At 37.6% G+C, this 22,693-nt stretch overlaps 1 protein-coding gene and 1 long non-coding RNA gene across 2 annotated transcripts; both read right to left on the minus strand.

Annotated features, from left to right (window-relative positions):
- Positions 1-159: 159 nt before the first annotated feature.
- LOC144019368 (uncharacterized) lies at positions 160-9,374 on the minus strand. Its single transcript, XR_013283643.1, has 3 exons — positions 9,228-9,374; positions 6,032-6,123; positions 160-614 (listed from the first exon to the last, which is right to left on the minus strand). It is a non-coding gene; the product is annotated as an uncharacterized LOC144019368 (long non-coding RNA).
- Positions 9,375-16,264: 6,890 nt separating this feature from the next.
- Positions 16,265-22,407, minus strand: LOC144019403 (kinetochore protein NDC80 homolog). The gene is given in 12 exon segments (XM_077522438.1): positions 16,265-16,430; positions 16,521-16,623; positions 17,926-18,056; positions 18,139-18,231; positions 18,523-18,612; positions 18,939-19,085; positions 19,206-19,411; positions 19,525-19,669; positions 19,807-19,907; positions 20,040-20,133; positions 22,086-22,178; positions 22,264-22,407. Coding segments are annotated over 12 exon segments (1,413 nt in total). The 5' UTR covers positions 22,339-22,407; the 3' UTR covers positions 16,265-16,295.
- Positions 22,408-22,693: the final 286 nt, after the last annotated feature.

Here is a 22,693-nt window from a genome sequence, read left to right on the forward strand (position 1 = left end):
TTAAACCATTTTTTTCCTTGTTTTAAAGCACAACATTATCTGTTTACACTGAACTTTCTTGTTTTAATGTCTCCTTGCAACTTGCCTGCTAAAGATTCATAAATGGATGATTGGCACATGGAAGTATAATGTATACAAATAGACTATATGTATAACTGACAAAGCGGGGTCAAGTAGGACTCAGACGCAGGCGTAAGGTAGGCCACCAAGGCAGCAGGTTTATTTCCGGCCAACAGAGGTCTCCTCTCAAACTGAGAGGAGAACAGGGAGGGGAAAAAGTGGAGAACAAAAAGCGCTCCACTAGGGAGGAAAAAACAGGCAAAAGGTACTGGGGACAACAGAAAGCGCTCCGCTAGGGAGGAAAAAGGGCACAAGGCAAAAGGGGTAACTAAAGGCGCTCCAAAAGGGAGGAAAAGGCACAAAAACAAGGCAACAACGCTAGGCAACATGAACAAGGACATAAGGACTGTGGGACGCTTCCATGCACTGACGGTGACACTTCGGCACTGAGGGGAGAATGCAGGTGGCTTTTATTGCAGTAGGTGATTGGTGGCAGGTGGTGATAATCAAGGGCGGGGACCGGTAATTATGGAGCGGCAGGAAGGGCAAGTGACCTGGGGTGAGAGGAGAGTTGGGATTTCAACGTAAAACAGGAAACAGAAACACAAAAATAAAAGCATGAACCGCCACGCCTGGTGGCGGCGTGACAATACTACTGTAATGACCAGACAACATAATAAATAAAGTTTGCATTAGAACTATAACTATTGAACAAGAACTTAAAATGTAAACAAGAAACTAAGTACAGTAAATACAAGTAAAGAAACAAATAAGATTGCATGTGAGCAGTTTGACTTGCATTTTTTTTCTTGACATTTGCACATTATTTTGGATATAAACAATCTGAACTAATATTACCACCTAAGCAGCTTAAATCTATTTTTCTTTGCTGTTTTCCTGTTTTAAAGCATAACATTATTTGTGTTCACTGAACTTTCTTCATTCGCAGAGCTTAGCATTTCCGTCTCGTCGCTTCCCGTCATTGATGACGCCCACCTAGTATAATGATGCGGCGCCTCGAATAAATACACGGACTGAGCACCGACTGAAGCACGTTTACGTCCGTTGATCGGGTTGAGTACAGATCGGTGGTCCCAGGGACCCTCATTCCGTGGTGTTTTGCATTCACCAAATATGTGGAAGGACTCGGCGAAAGGTAGATGGTGACGACGGAAAGTGACGGGAGACGGAAGGGCCGGTGTGGGTCCCAGATGGTATCGGTGGCATTCACGCTTGCCGATGACGTCAGCACAGCAGCGCTGCTTAAACGAAATGTGCAAGTCAGATGTGTTCACTTTAGTTTGGTTTCTTTTTTAGGTGTTCACAAATCACAATACATCAATATTTGTCCCATCTCAATACCTTAATTTGATTGTATATCTTTAAAATAATAAATATTTGTTTTACTTTTTGCACTTATGTGATACTTTACTTCTATTCTTTTATATGTATTTATTATTTTTTTTATTTCACTTATATATTAAATCTTAAAGTATCCTGCTTTTATATTCTTAGTTTGATTTACGATTTCAGTCCATACATTTTGTTGTTTAAATGACATCTTTATTATTTTCTTTCCAATGTTTTGACATCAACTGGGTAATTGCTAATCAATTCTCTAGATCAGGGGTGTCCAAACTTTTTCATTTGAGGGCCACACACAGAAAATCAGAAGGACACAAGGGCCACATAATGTTATGAAGAGAAATTGTGTTTAGTCCTAAAAATTGTACAAATAATTTGTGCTTTTGCATATTTAGAAAAATGCTACAGTATATAAACCAATCTATTTGTAATATGGCAGTAGGGTTATTATAGTTTTGGAATTTTTCATTTTAGTTATTTTTTATTAGTTTTCAAGGTGGTTCTGATTTTTTTAATGCTTAGTTTTAGTTTATTTTGTTAATTTCAGTATTAGTATTAGTATTATTTTTTTTTAAATGTGTATTACTTGTGCGCAATATTTAAAAAACACCATGAGAGCAACGTCATCTGAAGGTGCTTTTCTATTGCTAGATGACGTCACTTCTATGTGAAATACTTTCAAATGTCATTATTCCCGTTTATATCAAAATAAATCTCCTAAAAATCACATTTAAAATCATCCCCAAAGGCTCATGCATTAAATTAATTACCAAAGACTAAAACGAAGGACATGTTTGCTATAATTATAGTTAGTTTTAATTAGTCTTGTAAACATAAAATGTATTTTAAGTTAGTTTTCGTTTTTTAAAAAGCATTTTCATTTTTATTTGATTTCGGTAACAATATTGTTTTTCGAATTTAAGTTTTAGTTTTTTCCATTAGTTTTAGTTAACTAAAATAACCTTTAATGGCACCTGTTTTTCGTTACCCTCCCTTCTTACTTTGACCATCTCCTCTTTTGTTTATTTTATTTGAACTGAGTCAAATGCCATTTTTAGCATATGTTGCGGGCCACTGAAAAATGGACGGTGGGCCACAAATGGCCCCCGGGCCGTAGTTTGGACACCTCTGCTGTAGCGTGACGTCATCAGTAGGTGACCCCGATACGATCTGGCAGCCCAATCACATCTGGTACCCACACAGGCTCTGTTCATTTGACTTTTTTCTTGACAGTTTGCCTTTCTCACACACTCAATGAATTCATAATTGATTTGATTGCCTGAGTCATATCTCGTGAGAGAAATTGCAAGATAAAACCTACGGAATGTAATCTTCAAAATGTTGCACGGGTCAAAATGTTCTAATCACCAGTTTTCCACATTGACTCAAGTTTGGCCTACACATAATAACTAACATCAAATTTTGTATTACTAAAGCAGCAAGATGCTGATTCGAACGGCATGAAATCGCCTCATTAATTGATGAGGAGCATAACAGACCGTACACCAACACGGTTATGTTTACAGACCTTGAAAGCCTCACAGCACGTCTTTTTAAGGCGCCCTTATCCTCAGAGGTCAAACTGTGGCAATCAAATCCACCTACTTGTCATGTGTCTGCAATACTCAGACTCGTTCAAGGAAGGTCTTTGTATGAGTGGCCGCCATCCACAGCGACCTAACAAGTCATTCATTTGAGCCATTTATTTCATTGCAGGAGTCAAAGCTGTTTTTCATGCAGTTGTGGTGATCAGGTGAAGGGATAAATCATTTGTAAGCAGTGCATGTACCACCACAATTAGTGCGTGGAGATCCACGTGATAAACTGCACAAAACAAGCACACACCCACATAACAAACTGAGCTGACTCCGCTCACTTGCGCGCGCACACACACAGACACATCATTTTCCGGACATCACATGTACTTTTATTTATTCTTAATCGCTAACCTAGACTCAATGTCTGCAACTGTGATATAAGTAGCGCAAAACTTATTAGCAGAGGAGATGCCAGGTTTGAATGGTTTTCAATTTCTTCGACAACAATTTGTTTGAGTCACTGTTAATTTGTCGCCTATATTTTATGCTTGGTATGTGGCACACAATTGATAAATTCACAATTCAAGGCGAGCTGCTTATTGGCCCTGTTTGTGTTATGTTAAGGCTCAAATGATGTTGACAAGATTCCTTTTGCCACTGGCACCGAACATTAATGAGAGACACACAATTTGACAACACTAATTCTCTGTTGAAGTGGCCCTGGCGCCATGTAGCGCAAAGTATAACAAGGCATAGCGTACTGATTGAAAATAAAGATGAGAACAAAATTCTAGGAACGGAAATTGTGTTGCATAATCTACAACGAAATTATTCTCTGTTGAAAAAGGACTACGAATTTGAAAGTGTGCTAAAGCTCCATCCGCGAGCTCTCGCTCACGAGTCGATCTCAAGAGGCTGTCGAGATAAAAGGCTCATGAGGCCATTGGGGTGGGGAGATTGGGGCATCGGCCTTCCTTTGTCCTAAATTCCTACTCTGCACGCAAGTCCCTTGACGACCTCAACTGCAGACTATCGGCTGCAAGACACACTTCCTGTGCTTTTGCGTTCTGATGACCTGTTTACCTGCATGTTGGCAAGAATCTTGACGGGCCAGTTTATGGTCGGATTGCAACGGAGAGAAGCAGGGCAGATTTTGCAAATGTCAGAATGTGCGGGTGCAGTGGGATAAGCTTGACTGCGCAGTCTGTGATAGCATCTCCTGCTGACTTCCTCCTGCCACGGAACCTTGCTCACGTTGCTAATGATAACGTATACAGGTATTTAGGTAGTCGACAAGCTTTTTGCTGAAAATAGAACTGTTGCCTTGTGTTAGGCAGGCCTATTGAGCCAGTTGAGAACCAGCCCGAAATAGCAAGATATCTCATCGCTCGGGGCGAGGGAGGGGGGCACAACCAACCGCATCAAGCGGAGACAAAAAAACAATTCTGAGACACATGTCTTGTTATTCTCAAGTTATTTATCTTCTTAGCGGTTGTATATAAATAAAAATCAAATCAATAAAGTAATCCTATATAGATTTACAAGGAAAAACAATGAGGTGAGCCAGTTGAGTGCACAAGGTCATAGCACTTATTTGAGCCAGAAGTGCACAGGTCACATTACATCCAACTCACCTGGGACACATGCTAATGGCGTTACATGTTATTGATACATTAATTCACCTAATTCCTAGCCGGAACGCAGCAGGGTGGTGGCAATGTGATCCAGGCTTGTACAGCACACAGCTTGATGCTATGTAGCTTTGTAATGGATCTAATCTCAAAACATAATATGGTCATTTTGATCACAGCTCTTTTGTAAATGACAAGCAAAACCAAACAGGTCATGTGACGCTATACGCTCAGTTAACAACTTTTGTGTTAAAAAAATATGATGTTACTTTAGAGATAAAACTTGGAACTAAGAAGTATTAACATTTTAATCATTGGAGAGTGATAGGGCCTAAACACTATGACCACCACTGACCTACATTTACAACATTTGTTCGATGAAACTTTGTTAAATTTATTCCCGACAGTCTGTCCTGTTTCCAGTGGAGGTTAGATGCTTTTATTTCACCAAACATATTTCAAATTCATCCTCACACGGCCAGAGTGCTGGCCCCCGATTACGTCAGCCATCCTCTGATTGGTTGGTCAGACCAAGTTTGACTAGTAAAACGTCTGTAGCAATCTGCACATATTGATATATTTAATAACCAGCATCTCTAGTGCATCAGGACGATACCTGTCTGGCCTTATTTCAAGGTATCGTACTCGCGATGGTGGCCAATACCAATATCAATATAAAGTACAAATACAGAAAACTGTATGTGTCCCCATTTGTCTAAACATAGTTTTCTGATTGATATTGTGTTTATGGAATATCATTGCAGCAAAATCCACCCGTTTTACAACCAGCTTCAGAAAACAGATAAATCGGCATTGGTCGTTAACTGAGTCCTGACTCCTGAGCAACTGTGATGTCATTTTCAGTCAACATATATATATACATATATGTCTTTCTTTAAAATTATCTGTAATTATTCTTGGGCATTATGTATCAAAAGTGTTAGTGGTATCAGTAGTTGGTGACTACTCAAGAGTTGAGGACTCGTACTGGTATCGGTCTGAAAAAAAAAAAAGTGGTATCGGCTAATGCTGTTATATTGTATTATTGCATTTGATGAGTTCTATAGTTGTGATGTAATAGAGGTGGTATTAGGAGGTAGGTTAAGTCGGCTAACAAGACCCTACTGAAGGTCACTGTTGCTGTTGCAATTGTTAAAATTAAACACTTAAGTGCATTTGTGTTGTTTTTCCACTACAATATTAATGGGCACATCGTCGCTGCTTTGTGAAAAACACTTATGTCCATTTTTCCCCATTTTTTTTTTTTTTTTACGTTTTAGGGATTTTACGTAAAAATAAATAAATACAAAAATAAAAGTAAAAATTTTTTTAGAACAAAATGGACATATTTTTCAGTTTAAAAAAAAAAAAGAGAAAAAAATGGACATAGGTGTTGTTCACATAGCAGCGACGATGTATATGTTTGCTTCTGCTGACCTTTTTTGACCCTCACTGTGTCCTCAGGGAGAATCTGAACAAAATCGCTTGCAGTTAGGTCCTTCCCACCGGTAAAACATATACAACCAGATCTGGAAAGAGATGGTGGATGGATAGATGGTTGGTTGGTTTGGGCTGTTAATGATACTTTGTTAAACATTCTGTCTTTACAAAAAACTGTTGACACTATCAAAGATTGATGTATGTAATATTTGTTAATGTTCTATTGTATTATTTTGGATGCAGTGTGTTTCTAATATGTTGCAACTGTTGTTGCAGCTTTACCACCATCATGTAGTTAAGTATCCAAATATATTAGAAAGATCTATTTATAACGTAATTCAGCTCTATACCATTTTAAACTGCACAAATAAAAATGAAATAATGGTATATCCATGCTTTCCTGACAAACATTAACTTTTCACATTCACTTGTATTGGTTCTTTCCTTGCTTCTCCAATCTCACACTAAAGTTGTTGTTGTTTTTTTGTTAGTTAGTGACTGATGGAATTCTCTTATCTGGGAAAAAGATCATGGTTCCATCATGACTTTTCGTTTCCGTGGTTGCAGTTTGTTTGGTTGTTTTCAGAATTCCCTTAACCTCCCTGACTACAATGATGGGACAGTTCAAACAAAGGAGAGCACAGTTATTAGACTCCATGGTAACTTGTACAAGAGGTGAATAGAGTATAAAATGGCATGTTTTAATTTAATATGTTAGTGGAGTGAGAATAGGCTGCTTACTAGATATAACATAGTCCATCTACGTGGATTTATGAAACTGTTTCTTCACAGAAGGAAGGTCTGTGGCTTCAGATACACCACAAATGTCAAACTCAAGGCCTGTGGGCAGATCCACGACTCCTCATAAAAATGATAATCACCATATACCAATAGCCCAGAACAAACAAAACTTAACTTTGAACATTTAAACAGCCTCTCCCAGGCTCTTCAGATTTTACAGCAGAGTAATTCAGACTGTTTGAACTGTCACTGTGGCACTTGTCCGCTTTGTTCATTTTCTTAAATTAAAAGTATGGATGTTGCATTTTCATTAAGAAAAGAAAAGAGAATACATTCAATCTGCTCTTGTTTACACAAAAAGCAAGCAGTTTATACCCCCCAATGTGATAATGTGATATATATATATATATATATATATATATATATATATATATATATATATATATATATATATATATATATATATATTAGTGCAATCAAAGTTAAAGCGTTAACTAATTAATTAATCACAAAAAAAAAATCTCGCATTAATCATTGTATTACCAGAGATTAATCACACTATTAATTTTGACCGCAGATAATCCATTTAGCCGACAGTGGATGGTTACGTTAAAGGTAGCTGTTCGAGTTTGCGCAATAAACATAACTACATGCATTAAAGTAAAGCATTTAATAAATGTTTACATATGCATTAGCCCAATTTTAAATTATGTAAATAATTAATTTATTAGAAAAAGCAGGATGAGTGTGTGCAGTGGATATAAATTTTTTAAGATGTCCTCATAACATTAAATGTCGAAAACATTAACACATAACAGGTGCGCTTCATATTTAGCGGGCAAAATATGTTGGGAAATAAAGCCTTTTTAAGTGAGTGATTAATCATGATTAATCAAAATTCTAAGATGTGATTAATCTGATTAAAAAATGTAATCGTTTGACAGCTCTAATATTATATATATATATATATATATATATAATTAGAGATTGTAGGTGGTTTATAAGCATTGCTGTTATGTTACAATATTGTGCTTTTTTTGTATGAGCTATTTTTTTTTTTTTTACAATATTTTTAATATCGCCAACCCCCCACAATATCGGATATCGTTACATCCCTAATATATATATATATATATATATATATATATATATATATATATATATATATATATATATATATATATATATATATAAATTAATTAATTTATTTATTTATTTTACACTGCCTGGCACCACCCTGATACGATTCACATCTTATGGCATAAGATGTGAATTCACAAGACTAATGAATAGCATTAATTTCTATTTTATCTGAAAACTAGTGAAAACTACATAAAATGTTTACCTAAGGCCAGATTTTTTATTTTTTTTTTGCTTTATAGATCAACACATTATGATATGCTTCATGCTCATTCAGTTGGACTATGACGCTTATTTTCCCTGAACCCTAATTCTTCATTCACACTTTTAAAACAGTTTTGGGAAAGTTCCTTTAATAGCTGGGACCTCTCTCAGGTAGCTCTTTTTTTTCTTCTTCTTTTCTTCTTTTTTCTCCTCCCTCCTCCTCCTCCTCCTCCTCCTCCTCCTCCTCGCTCCATCCCTGAGCTAACATGAATTTAATATTGTCCATATATACACACACAATCATATACTGTATACGTATATCCTATGAAAATGATTTTTTAAATTTTTTTTTAATTATTTTTAATCATAGACTGACAAACGTGTTAAATACGACACAAATTCAATTACTGGTAACACAAATAGATATGACAAGGATTAGCGTCCTTATAACGTCATTAACTGCACCACGCCGTGCATTCTGGGAACAATATATATGCAAAACGTATATATATATTTACCACGTCCAGGACTTAGTGTTTCTGCGTTCCATTTGCATTTGTATTATTTTTTGGAACAATATGATTACAGTTGAGCTCCGTAATTTCGGGCTGGCACACAAATAGCGAAAATCTGCGTATAATTGACGGCAATCGTTTTTAATTTATATACCGTTATTGTACCGATGCGGCCCACTTGGTAATATATTTTCCTCCATGCTCCATCCCTGAGCAAACATGAATTTAATATTGTCCATATATACACACACAATCATATACTGTATACGTATATCCTATGAAAATGTCTTTAGTAATGATTTATATTACTGCATTAGAACAAAAAAATAAATAAATTATATGATCACTGTTATTTCCTCCCAACGCCATCCCAAATAATAGAGAAACAATGTAGCTAAATTATTTGAATTGCAAATGTTTACTTTCTATGACTGGTAAGACTCCACTTGAAAGATTTACTTTCACTGAACAATTACACAGATGCCATCACGTTCCCATTATGAAGACCAATTTTACATAAAAGCGCTCAAGATACCTAAACACCAGCTCATACATATTAACAACTAAAGCGGCAGAAAAGTTTGTCTACTCACTGTCATGTTTGAGAGAGAAATAATATCAAAGTCTTTGAGGGTGTGACATTCCCCACCATAAAAATGATGCAGCTGTTCGTGTGTGGTCTGAGAACAAGGCTTTTTCCTGCCAACACTATATTGTTTGTCCTCTCCGTGACTTGTACAGTCAGTATGTGTGCAGCCTCACCCAGGCGCCGTGTGTAAATCCAGACACATTACATCAGATGATCAGATTCTTCTCATTCCCCATCAGATAGACCTGCTTTTCACCTTTCACCTTTTTGCCGGCCCACGTGTTTGCTTTCCACATAAAAGGAGTCGTATTAGTAAATCCATCTGCTGATTGCACATCACGACATAAGCACAGTACACAAACTTCTCGGTCCAAATTATGCCATTTGAAAAATATGAGGAAACTATAATTTGATGGTGATTAACAAGCAAGCCATTGATGGAGTGCAGGGAGTAGTCTTAACGGTGAACATGGATTTATAAGGCAAGAGTTGTGTTAGACTCGACCGCAGCACGGAGGGTTTTCTGTTGTGTTTGGTCCATAATGACTGCGACTGGCGCTGCATTCATGCTAGTGCTATTATTAGCAATCCAAGCAATAGCGTCCACTGTTTTTATTGGAGGATGACAGGATATGAGTAAATTGTGAGCTTAAAAATGCCAGTTTCACTCTTGGAAAAATGCCAGGTCACTATTGGAAAAGAGATTTTTAATCTCAATGAGTTTCTTACCTGGTTAAATAAAGGAATGAAAAAAAAAATGATACTGAATAGGAGTTGTGGGAATGTAGTTCAGACCAGCAAGAATGATGAGTACAAGTATAGTCATCAAAGAATCTTTCCCTTGAGACGGAAGGTATATAACACTGATCACCGAGATAGACCTTCCAGTGTAGACTTACAGAATATTATTTATTTGGGATTCCTCACAGATTTATTTTAAGGTTTTTGTTTTTTCTTTTAGTCTAGTTTGCATGTTCTTGTAAAGTGACACACTGACATTTCCAGCCTTGTTCTCAGGACCTGACACTGGCCTTCCGCTGGGACGAATGCAAAACAAATACTGTACATTATGGCCCAACCAAATCATACAAATAGGTGCAAATACAGTATACTTGTAGGACAGTGACAATATTTTTATTTTTATTTATTTTTTAATCTATACACCACAACTTTCAGCTTTAATTTGAGATGTTTCACAAAAATACGGAATTTACACTTTAGAAGTGACATCCATTGTGTGTAGATGGAATACATCCATTTTCCAGGGCTCACCCACATCACAGTTATGAAACCATGACCTCTGAACCGTGAAGAGGATGTGCTACCCAGTCAGCCACTGCATTTAAATCTACCACAATGGCAGTTTTTAACTTCTCAATATTTTTTTTCAGTCAGTCGAATTATGCAGGTTAAAGGTTATACAAACATTTACATTAATGATGGAAAAAGTTTGAAAATGATTTACGTTGGTCTCATATTTTGATATTGCTAAAAAAAAATTAAAAAAAATAAAAAATAAACCTTTGAACTGGGGTGTCTATCAGTGGAATAACACTATTACAAAAATAGCCATTTAATCACAATAATATGGGTAAGACGCCCTCTACCTGTCTGTCAAGTTTGACAACATGATGGCTTGAACACTACCTGCTTTCAAGCTGCTACCAAAGTGTAATTGAACCACACATCACATACAGTCATGGCATACAAAATCTTTCACAAAGTTCTCAGTGTATTTGAGGAGTTTCAGTTAGCAATGTGAACTGTATATTATTAGTAGTAGTAATAGTGCTACAGTGTTTCTTTTGTTTTGTATTGTTTTTATTACAATCAATGACAATCTTATGAAACTGCTACTACATGCAGATGTCTTGACATGTCGCCTTTGTTTTATTGTCTTAAGATCCGTTTTTGACTCACAGTGGACTTTTTTTTACTCACTTTTGATAAATTATCTATGATCATTTTACCACTGTAACATTTCATCTGAAATGTTATTCGAATCTCCAAGATGAAATAAAGATAAATAATTTAAGGTGTGCATTACATGGGTTAATGTAATTCATGAGACACAGTGTTGACCTTTGACCTTATAACCATAAAACAAGGTTTGTGCAAACCTCTGGAGAGAGGCTGAAAGAAATGATTGGAGCTTACATCACATTAATGGATCTGATCTCACCATAAACTGCGATTGGTTGGCAACCAGTACAGGGTGTCCCCCGCCTACTGCCCAAAGCCAGCTGAGATAGGCTCCAGCACCCCCCGCGACCCTTGTGAGGAATAAGCGGTCAAGAAAATGGATGGATGGATGGATGGATGGATGGATGGATCTCACCATAAAGTTATCAGCAATGACATACTGGCACACTGCCACTGTAGTACCTAAAAGCTGTTTCTTCTCTCACTCTAATTGGAATGATTACAGGACACATTAGGTGGTTTTGAGTATATTGGCAAATGGTAGAATGTGAAAACTATATAGATGTTAAGACTCAAGTCCAAGTTGAGTCATATTCCCTACATTTAAAGAAAACAAAAGAGCTAGGTTTGAATCTTGCTTGAAACATTTTTTTTTTTCAGTGTTGCATGTTGTTATTTGTAATTTGCTTTCTTATTTTAGCTTGAAAAACGTTTGGAAAAGTATTTTAGAGCAAGGACCAAACCTGAAAGCCAGGAAACATTGCTGATGCGTAAAACAAGCTGCTTTAACGTTTGTTTCCATTCACACCATCTACCGTTGCTCTTATCACACTGACTGGCCATTTCGCTTCTGTTTGTCAACCCTTTTCCTTCAGCCACGCAGAAAGATGTTGACAGAGCCTCCTGTTAGAGAAACCTCAAACTGCAGATGTACAATGAATGTTGGGTCAGTGGGCATCTAATATAGGAACATTCAAAGCACTTTATAATATGATTACAGTGACATGAAAAATAATGAACCTAAATGTTATTTTAAAAACAGAGCCTCACTCTGTTTTTAGGCAGGACGAAAATTCACAATGGCATAATCTATACGAGGGGTCAGCAACCTTTACTGTCAAAAGAGCCATTTTAGGGCAAATAAATATCAAAAAATTAGTCTGGATCCGCAAAACATTTGAACATTGTGATGAATGAAACAGTTTGTTAGCGTTAAGTCTAATGTACTGAGGGGCCAAAAGCTAATAAATAATAGAAAATACAGGACTGTCTCAGAACATTAGAATATTGTGATAAAGTCCTTTATTTTTCTGTAGTGAAATTAAAAAACAAAAATATCATACTTTCTGGATTCCAGCGGCCATGTGTAAGGTCTAAATGCTGCTTTAATAGTTTGGCGTGGAAGAATTTGGAAGTCCTGACTGACATCAGTTTGGTTTCACTTTCAGTTTCTTTCTCACTCTCCAGCAACATTGATTAGCGGTTGCCATAGCAAGACAGGTGAACTATTTGTCACCATGTCAACATCCCATGATGGTGAACATGAGAGGACTAATCCACAAACTGCTGGTGCTTCATCTGATGCAGATGGTGCAACTGCCTGTTATATCACACCTGTGAGAGGTGGCACGTCCTCACACCACACACGCACGCACGCACATATTTGTTGCTTGAATGTAGCAGTTGAAGGCATAAGCACACAAATAGGTCACAATCAGAGTGCAGATCTCATGTCTCAGGGTCTCTTTTTTTTTTTAAATTTATTTATTTTTGTTTTTTGGGTCTAAATCGGGAATGTCTAAATGGGCAGATTGTGCCAAAAATTCTAATAGGTTCTTACGTGGCCCAGATCTTCACCTCTCCACAAGATTTCATGAAGACAGGCTTAGCTTTTATTGCTTTTATTATATTTCATCACCTTAACACTAAGAACTTCAGATTATGTGGTATATTGAGGAAAGACATCAAAAGTGATATGAAGAGAAAATGAACTTATTTTTGGCAACAGACAAGCCATGAGGCATTACAAGAAGCTTGCACGCATCACGGCCAAACTTCAGATCCAAAAGGGAAATCTGCTCTCAATTTTGTGCAGTTGTTTGCAATGAGGGGAGAAGGTGCAGAAGGTCAATTGCAAAGAAGAAAGGATCAAAGCTCCCGAAAACATTACCAACAAGAGGACCCATCACTGTGACAGCTCTAAGCCACTCACATCCATGCATCAATTATTTGGGTGACCCCCAAGTTAATGTTCACAGACCCCAACCTTCTCACTAGAACAGGGGTCTCCAAACGTTTTCATTTGAGGGCCACATACAGAAAATCAGAAGGACGCAAGGGCCATATAATGTTATGAAGAGAAATTGTGTTTAGTCCTAAAAATTGTACAACTAATTTGTGCTTTTGCATATTTAGAAAAATGCTACAGTATATAAACCAATTTATTTGTAATATGGCAGTAAGGTTATTATAGTTTTGGAATTTTTCATTTTAGTCAGTTATTAGTTTAGTTCTTTAAAAAATGCTTAGTTTTAGTTTATTTTGTTAATTTCAGTATTATTATTATCATTATTATTTTAAATGTGTATTATTGTGCACAATATTTAAAAAACACCATGCGAGCAGCGTCATCTGAAGGTGCTTTTTTATTGGCTGCTGCTAAATGACGTCACTTCTGTGTGACATACTTTCAAATGTCATTATTTCGGTTTATATCAAAATAAATCTACTAAAAATCACATTTAAAATCATCCCCAAAGGCTCATGCATTAAATTAATTACCAAAAACTAAAACAAAGGATGTTTGCTATAATTATAGTTAGTTTTAGTTAGTTTTGTAAACATAAAATGTTTCAGTTAGTTTTCATTTTTAAAAAGCATTTTTGTTTTTATTTTATTTCGGTAACAATATTGTTTTTCGAATTTTAGTTTTTTCATTAGTTTTAGTTAACTAAAATAACCTTTAATGGCACCTGTTTTTTGATATACTCCCTTCTTACTTTGACCATCTCCTCTTTTGTTTATTTTATTTGAACTGAGTCAAATGCCATTTTTAGCATAAGTTGCGGGCCACTGAAAAATGGACGATGGGCCGCAAATGGCCCCCGGGCCGTAGTTTGGACACCTCTGCACTAGAATGATGATGGCTTTTATCGCATGTCACAAATGGAACTCTAAATAGTTCTGTAAAGGTAACTCCTTTGGATTTTTAGAGGATGCAACACATTACCAAATAAGGACTGCATTAAAAGAGTGATCAATACGACAAACAATATCATAGGCGTTAACATAGTGCGGAAGTTTTTGATATTAATCTTCATTTTGTCTCAGTGAAAGAGGCAAACTGGAAAAAAAAAAAAAAAGTTCAGTCGTGAGTTGCCTTTGTTATTTCAGTTCTATTTAGAAGAACATGAATCAATGAAAGGATTATTTACAAACAAAGAAGACTGCAGACCAAATGGCATGACTAAAAGCAAAGTGCTAAGTCAAAACTTGACAATTTTATGATTGTGTGAGCAAACAGGAAAAAAGACAAATGCATTTTCCCATAGGAGGGGTTTGAGAAATGTCTGTGGGCGTTAAATTTATGTGGGTAGAATACCACACAGACCCACAAATATTGTTTAATATCAAAGTAACCATGAGCTTTGGATTGAACTTTGCTGATAACCAAACTGTGACTCCACTCTGTTCAAAGAATAACTTTCTTGACCTTGACTTTCCATAATTGTATGAATGATTTTATTCTGACGGGACCGCACAAAACGAGAACCATGTTTACCTTTTGTCAATGTTTCAACAGAGTGATAGTGCAGTGTAGATTATAGTATGTATGAAAGTAATGCACTGTATTATCATTTATCACTGAAACACTAACAACATTAATGGCACAAATATTTAAGCAAAATTGTCACCACGTGTTTAAAATTGAGAGTGTACGCCATTGTGAAGGTATTAGCTAAGCTTTGCCAGAAAGTTTGTGAACAAAGAAGAAAATGACAAATCTGGAGGTTACAAATGTGAGACCTATTCCGAGTGTTAACAAAAATATTCATAAAAAGGATACAGGATGGATGGGGTGGATGGATGGAACTTCTAAAGTTGGCTTTAGTGGGTAAACAGTGACCTCAAGAGGGACAGTTATCACATTACACAAAAGCTGAACCAATACAATGTAAAGGTAAATTGCAGTCAAATACTATTGCATTTAGCAGATTAGGCATGAAAAACACACACACAAAATGGAATATTATTAGCATTATGAAATTTTCTTTTAATCAGCTTGTGGTGAATGTCAACGTCATTGTTTTATTTTGAAAGAGATGGTCTAACTGTAGTTCTGGTTAGGGCCCATAAGACAGAAAAAGGGAAATAATATTAATAGTTTGATAATAATGGTAAAGCAGTTTATTCAGAGATGTAGAATTATTAAATGTGATCTTTGTTTTTTATTTTTTGTAAGGAAGTTTAAGAGTTTGGAAAGACATTGAGGAGGGTTAAGACAAAGCAAGCTTTGTTGGTATTTAATAACTTGAAACATTTATTGTCTGATTAGACCTTTCTTGTTTCGTGTGCTTTTTTTCTACACGGTGGAGAAACCAGGAAGACACTGCAGTGTCTCAAGCTCTCGAAAATGCCTTAGGTTTAGTAAAAACTAAGGCCTATTACAATTTGAATAGTTCATATGGTGAGCGTAAGTAAGCAATAAGCATCTTAAAAAAAATACATTAAAAAAAAAAAAGTTTAATTAAATACCATAAATGTGCAGGTGACATATGTTGTCATAATCAGTTTGTTTGTGCATTTTTTACATGGTAGTCCGAAATAATGTGATGTTTTTGAATAAAGGGATGGGAGAAAAAACGAATAAAAATCCTGATTCGGGGGGAAAAAAAAGAAAAACTTATTACATCGATTAGTAATTGTTTGCAGCCTTTCATTTGCTCCAAGTTCTGTACAACTTCTGACTCTCTAATTGCAGTTCATTCATTCCAATGAGCATTCTGCTCACTGTAATGAATACAATAAATAAATAAATAAGTGCCATTAGCTTTGGGGTTGAGTAAAACTAAGGAGGCTACATTAACTTTTTATTTCAAATACTTTATTAACATTAACAAAACTCCTGAACTTCTTACATGAACTTCTTTTAATCTTCGCAGACTTTTTGCACCTTCACCTTAAAATCTACCAACATCTTAAGGTCCTGCGTGGCCTTTTCATTCTCCTCAAGCACTTTGTTGTGGCAGTGCTGCCCGTGGCTGTTGAGTTCCTGCATACAATTCTGTGGCACAGCAGCAACACAAGACAGCACTTAAGACTCTCATGGCCGCTTCCTAGATGTGCTGAATGGATAAGAATGTGACAGGCTTACCTCTGTGGCAGACAGGTGATCTGCTGCTCTGGTGAACACGCTTGTGAGGTTGCTGGCGACCATTCGTCTCTTCTCGTTGGTCTCCAGCAGCACCAGGTGGTACCTCAATGACACAAGTTAATTTAAAGGAGAGATTATGGAAAATTTACTTTTTAATTTCTTGTAGACAAATACAGTATTTGGGTCTCTGGAGTGTCTCGCCACACATTATGTGTAAAATTAAGATGCATTTTTTTCCATAATAAAAAACATAATATTCAATTGTTAAAAGAAAACTTTCTTCCCTAATTTAACTTTCACTTAAATATTTTATTAGAGACTAGTAAAAACACTTCAGTCCAGTGACTTTTCATCCCGACAATACATCTTTATTCTTGTAAAGATGACTTTGTTCTTTAAAAACTACAACCTTCCTCTCATAACATTAGCTTGCTTACTGTGACAAAAATAATAATTGTTCACAACATTTCTATTTTTTTGTCAAAACTAAGCAATTGTCAATTCCTATGACATTTTCTAAAGTGGATTAATGGAACCAAAATTTGGAGAACTCGTGAATTCAACAATACACATGCTGAAAGGTCATATTAAAATGTTAGTACAGTAATCAAAAGGACAAAAAAACTTTATTGGTAACCTGCACAATCCAACAAGGGAGCTGTCAAAAATTCCACCTTCACAAACATTAGTTTCGGCATTTTCTAGTGACAAATTGTTTTTTTCAAGGCAGGTACCATTTCTGATTATTAGTAGTCAAGGAGACCGATAACAGATATTCATTTGCAGTAAAAGAAAAATATTAGTGTCATTTTTTTTAAATGACCTTTTCTTTGAATTTTAATTACAAAGAATTTATAGCTTTGTTTACAATTTATAACAAAATTGTAGGGGGCTTCCAGGGTTATCAGCATAAGTTAAGATAAATTAAAAACTAAGCAAGTAAAGAGTTCCCTAAAGTATTTTACTGTAAATAAAGTTTTCTAAAATGTGTGAGGAGTTCCCAATGTCAGCATCATTTTCATAAAGTGGTAATTTAAATAAATCCATAAATGAAAAGTTATTTGGATCTCACTGAGCGACATGTAGCTAATTTGGGGTTTTCCTCAGGGTTTGTAAAAGGTTTCAAAAGATCTTCGCAGACAGTGAAAAACTGTCTGAATATGTTCAAAATGTCTTAGGCATAAAGTAAAAACCGTCTGTGAACATTTTACAAATCCTGACGAAAACCTTTAATTTGCTATGTTCGCAAGCATTCACCATTCGGGGAGATACCAACTTTACCGGCCTTAACATTCGAAAAACAGCCGATGCCGATAGTGGTCAAAATTCCAAATATCTGCACCGATAATTGGCCCGGCCAATAATTGGTCTATCCCTAGTATTTTCCACCGTACCAACCACTCACTGTTGCTGCAGTGCATTACGCTGCTGCACAGCTTCCTCGCAACCGCAGTTGACCTTCTCCTCCAGAAGATTGCGATTGCGCTCCACCATCTCCACATCCTTTACCCACTCGTTTTCCTCTCGCTCCGCCTCCTGCGTACACACGCACCACATAGATCACATGTGCTTATTACTGCATGTCTGCTCCAGGTGGCAGGTGTACGGTAATTCATACCTTTCGGCTTGCTTCCCAGCGCTCATCCACCTTGCGGATCTGCTCTCTCAGCTGCTTCAGGTCGTCTCCCTTGTCGAGGATGTTGGAGTTCACCTAAAGTAGGAACAAAGCAGTTATCAACTCAATTTGCACCCGCAACACGTATTGTATTAGTTGCAGATTCATCGATAAAAGAACATTTGACATTGCGATAACATTTGTCGATATATAAATAAGTCAAGTTGACACCTTCAACAATTAAATTGCCTTGATTCGTCCTTTTTGGATTACATGACCTGGATATATGATCAGGATCAGCTGAAAATCATGCGAGCGATTCAGGGGAGATCACTATGTGTGCGCATGTGTGTACCCCGACAAAAAGCGTGATCCAGTTTTCGTCACCTGTTCACATGACTGCTCCAGGCTGAATTTGCTGTTGAACAGTCGACTACGCTCCTATTCTACATCGCTGATCAGCTTTCTCAAAAGATTCTACAATGCGACACACAAAGCGGTGCAGAGCACAGAATAAGGAATGAATCAAAAGCGTCATCACATAGGAAGCCATTGTAAAAAATGCTGGATGATCCATCATTCATTTCAAGTTTATTTTTCAAAATCAATCTCAATTACTGGTACTTCAACCTGGAAGCAAATATTCCCTCAACAAAACAATAGACTTCCACGGAAATTGGCAGAGGCTTGCTAGAGTCACCTGAAGGCACACATTGACGCTTGTGCTCTCAATTCTTATTCTGTGATTCAGAGTAAATGTACAATAGGCCAAAGTATCAAATGGGAGCAAATCCATTGAGTACCTGTATCTATGGTTTGAGGTGGACGTTCCCAGGTCCACATTCAAAAGGCCTGAGTTCAAAGTCATGGCCACCGGCATTCTCCGCAGACATCGGTATCAGCTTCAGCTTGCGGGCCAACTTGTGATATTCGTTAAGCTTCAACTCTGTCTGGAATGTTTATGGGAAAGGATAGTGAGGTCACCTCTGACAAATAAAGCAACCTGCCTAGCTAGCATCTATAAACAGAGATAATTAATACCGAATGTCCTTCATCATTCATGGGAATACCTTTTCTTTGGCTTTGGCCAGCGCAATCTGTTCGCTCCACTTGTGCTGCTCAACTTGTTCCAGAGACTTGCTATGACTGACGATGGCCTGCTGAAGCTCCCGCTTCTCCTGGTTGATCCTCTGTACGTCGGCCGGTTTGTACTTTTGGTTTTGCAGGACCTTCAGCAGCTCGCCCTGCTCGAGTTTCAGAGACTCCTGAGTGCTGACTGCAGAAGTGAAGAACAAAATAAAGAGTGCAATTAAATGATCATTTTTTCACTTACTTTGGGTGAGAAAAAGAAAGAGGGTATTTTCACTGAAAGTAATGCTGGTCGTTTACCAGCACAGTTGAGCTCATCATCCAGCTCCAAGCATTCTTTCTCTCGCTGAGCTTGGAAGGCATCCAGATTGACGTGATAGTTGTGCAGCTTCTGGAGGTCCGACTGAAGCCTCATATGCTCCATTCTCTTGACCTTGAGACGGTCCTGTCAGGCAAGAGAGAGGTGTTTGCTGGTCATAAAATCAATGGCAAATGAGCCTACTGTCACTATTGTTCCCGTTCATACACTTGATGCCAAACACCGCACAGTCACAAAATGTCTCATATCTGTGCGATAAGGACCTTATGGTTTTCTTTCTCCAGTTGTTCAACCTCTTCCAAAAGCATCCTGTGCTTCTGCTCCATGGCAACCACGAGCTCTGCATCATAATTGCACATCTTCTCTGTGAAAGCACACACACAAGCCAATGCAGACACAATATCCCACCACACAAAACACAGAGTAAAATGTCAATTTTATTACATCCTGTTTCCAAAAAAATATATGTAATACAACTGCTATAAACAGAGGTTACTCAATTCAGTGATAAAGGCCTCGTCGTCAGCCTCATAGGTGTCCTCGCCCTGCATGAACTTTTTGTATGTGGTTGCTGTGTAGTCCATGAAAAGCTGCAGATGGAAGAACATTTTGGATGAAATAAGCACACCTGCACTGTGTAGGTAGATGGTAGCAGGCTGTTAATTAGATCACCTCCTGGGATCTAAATCAGTTCATGGCTTTGTACATACAGCTCTTGTAGTGCATCGAATTATCCAGGTTGCAGCATGACCGAGTCAAAGTCAATTGGTCAGCATATCTGCCTCACCGGTCTGAGGTTCAGCAATGCAATCTCAGCCTCTGCTTGCCTGTATGGACTCCCCCCATGCTTGGGTTTTGTATAGGTACTCTGGTTTCAGCTTCCTCCCACATTTCATAAACATGGATGTTGGACTCTAAATCAGGGGTGGCCAGCTTTGTTCTTTAATCTGGCCCACCAAGAATTTCCATTTTTATTCCATGAGTCCTACACAATACATCGCAAATGATTCAGATTTTTCTAAATAGTTGATGCAAATGACAGCATAATGTTTATGTCACCAAAGCTCCCAATGATACATTTTGGAGTAAAAAAAAAGCAACAGATTTATTAAAAACAAACCAGCTAGTCTATGAAATGGTTAAGTTCAACACATCCCTGAAAAAAAATATTAAATTTATGCTGAGCGATTATGATTTTATAGTACTTTTTATGAATACTTTTGCATTAAGTACAGTGTCGGCCATGTTCGGACAGTCACGTAATCGTGACATATCGTGTGCTTTAAACACATAGAATAACATGGCAGGCAATGACTACAAAAGTCCCACGGCTGATATCAAAGGCCCTATTACGCCCTATTGCAAAGAAGCACTTCTTCAAAAGCAGTACAGCCACGGGGGACTCGCCAAAGATTTATGTCCAGCGGAAAGTGAAGATGAAAGTGAGGCTGGATAAGGAGGATATATTCAGCCAGCCCGTAGCGAGTAGAAGTTAGGGACCGATTGCAAGTTGCGTGTTACAGAGGCTCAAATTACCAGTCAAGTCACCATTGACATTGGTCACTCTGGAAATGAAGTTGTGGACGGTTCATAACCTGGATGATAAACATCCGGGTGACTTTTACTCTGCCAGGCCAACGACATGTGTACTCAGCACGCTTTAGCCCACATTAGGAGAGGCTACCGCCCACAGCCCCACCCCTACATAGAATGACATGAAACCTGACGTGCTGAGGAATTAAAACGGATCAGAATTGACGCAGTATTTGGGAATCAAACACGGCCTTCCTCTTGTCCATTGCGTTAGCAAACTCCGATTCAAGTGAACGAATCACGGTCACGTGACCAGGATAATGGTTTTGCCCACGGTATGTTCTTATTTTGATGATCGGTTTAAAAAAAAAAAAAGTAAATCAGGGAATAAATTGCCAGAGATATTTGTATTTTTATTCTTTATACACAATACCTAATCCAATAATGGAAAATGAGCCATCACAAAGAAATGGCTCAAATGCGGGATCTCAGACACTAGATGAATAGCTCAAAATGATGTATGACGTGGAGCTGTTACCGTACAGATTAAGGTAGGAAAGACTTATGCCACGGGAAATGGACGAAATGGACATTGTTCTCAGAGAAGCAACGAGGGAACGACTATTTGACTGCATCATGGAATGTTGAATAATCACGACAATTCAAGTGCTACTGCTGCCAATTCGTCAAACTCAAATGAACTATTTCAATCAAGAATATCTAAACAGGTCACTTTAACACAGGACCCCTATTTGACAGCATGCCATTTGGTTGGTGTGCAATTTTTGCATCCACTGAACTTGTCAGTTTTTAAGAGAGTTTCTGCTTGAATTTCCTTGCAGGATATCAAAATCACAAACAGGGATTGGCTGGCAACCAGCGAAGGGTGTACAAAACCTTTTCCCCAAAATTTCCAAGGATAGGCTCCGCTCACTCACAACCCTAATGAGGACAGGAGCTATCAAAAAGCTGGTTGGATGACTTGTCTAGTCAATGTAAATCAAAGTACCTTGTTGTACGCTACACTGTCATCAATGTTGTCGCTGTCTTCGCAGAAGTCCCTGAAGAGCAGATCCTGCTGGTGCGCATGGTGTGCGTGGATCTGGTGACACAACAGAGCAGAAATGTCATCTCAAATTCCAATTACTCAAGCAACATTCTTTTAATGCAATAAGGATGCCATTCACCTTGATATTGTCAATTAACCACATGAGGGCACCCAATGCCTGAGGCCATGTGTGGGGAGCACCCACGGAATACATGGAACACTTTGACAGAACAAACGGATATCTGTATCATAAAAAGAGAGAGACAGCAAAAGAGAGGATACATTTACCAAAGTCTGATATCATTTGAAATTTAACCGAGCATGTTTTTGATCAACACTTTCCAGGTGTCAAATTGTCAAAATACTAAAACTAAATAAAAGAGCATGTGTTATCTTGTATGTCACAATCCTTCAAAAATCAGAACACAGGGTTTCCCCCAGTGCTTTATTTATAGACTTTGGCTGGCAACCATGATCACCATCCTATAGGACTACATGACTATCGGCGTGAAGGCTAGTGATTCAGACCTGCCAGCATCTTGGGTACAGAATTGATGGTGGCAGCCCCT

Source organism: Festucalex cinctus, chromosome 5 (genome assembly GCF_051991245.1).
Source record: "Festucalex cinctus isolate MCC-2025b chromosome 5, RoL_Fcin_1.0, whole genome shotgun sequence".
NCBI lineage: Eukaryota > Metazoa > Chordata > Actinopteri > Syngnathiformes > Syngnathidae > Festucalex > Festucalex cinctus.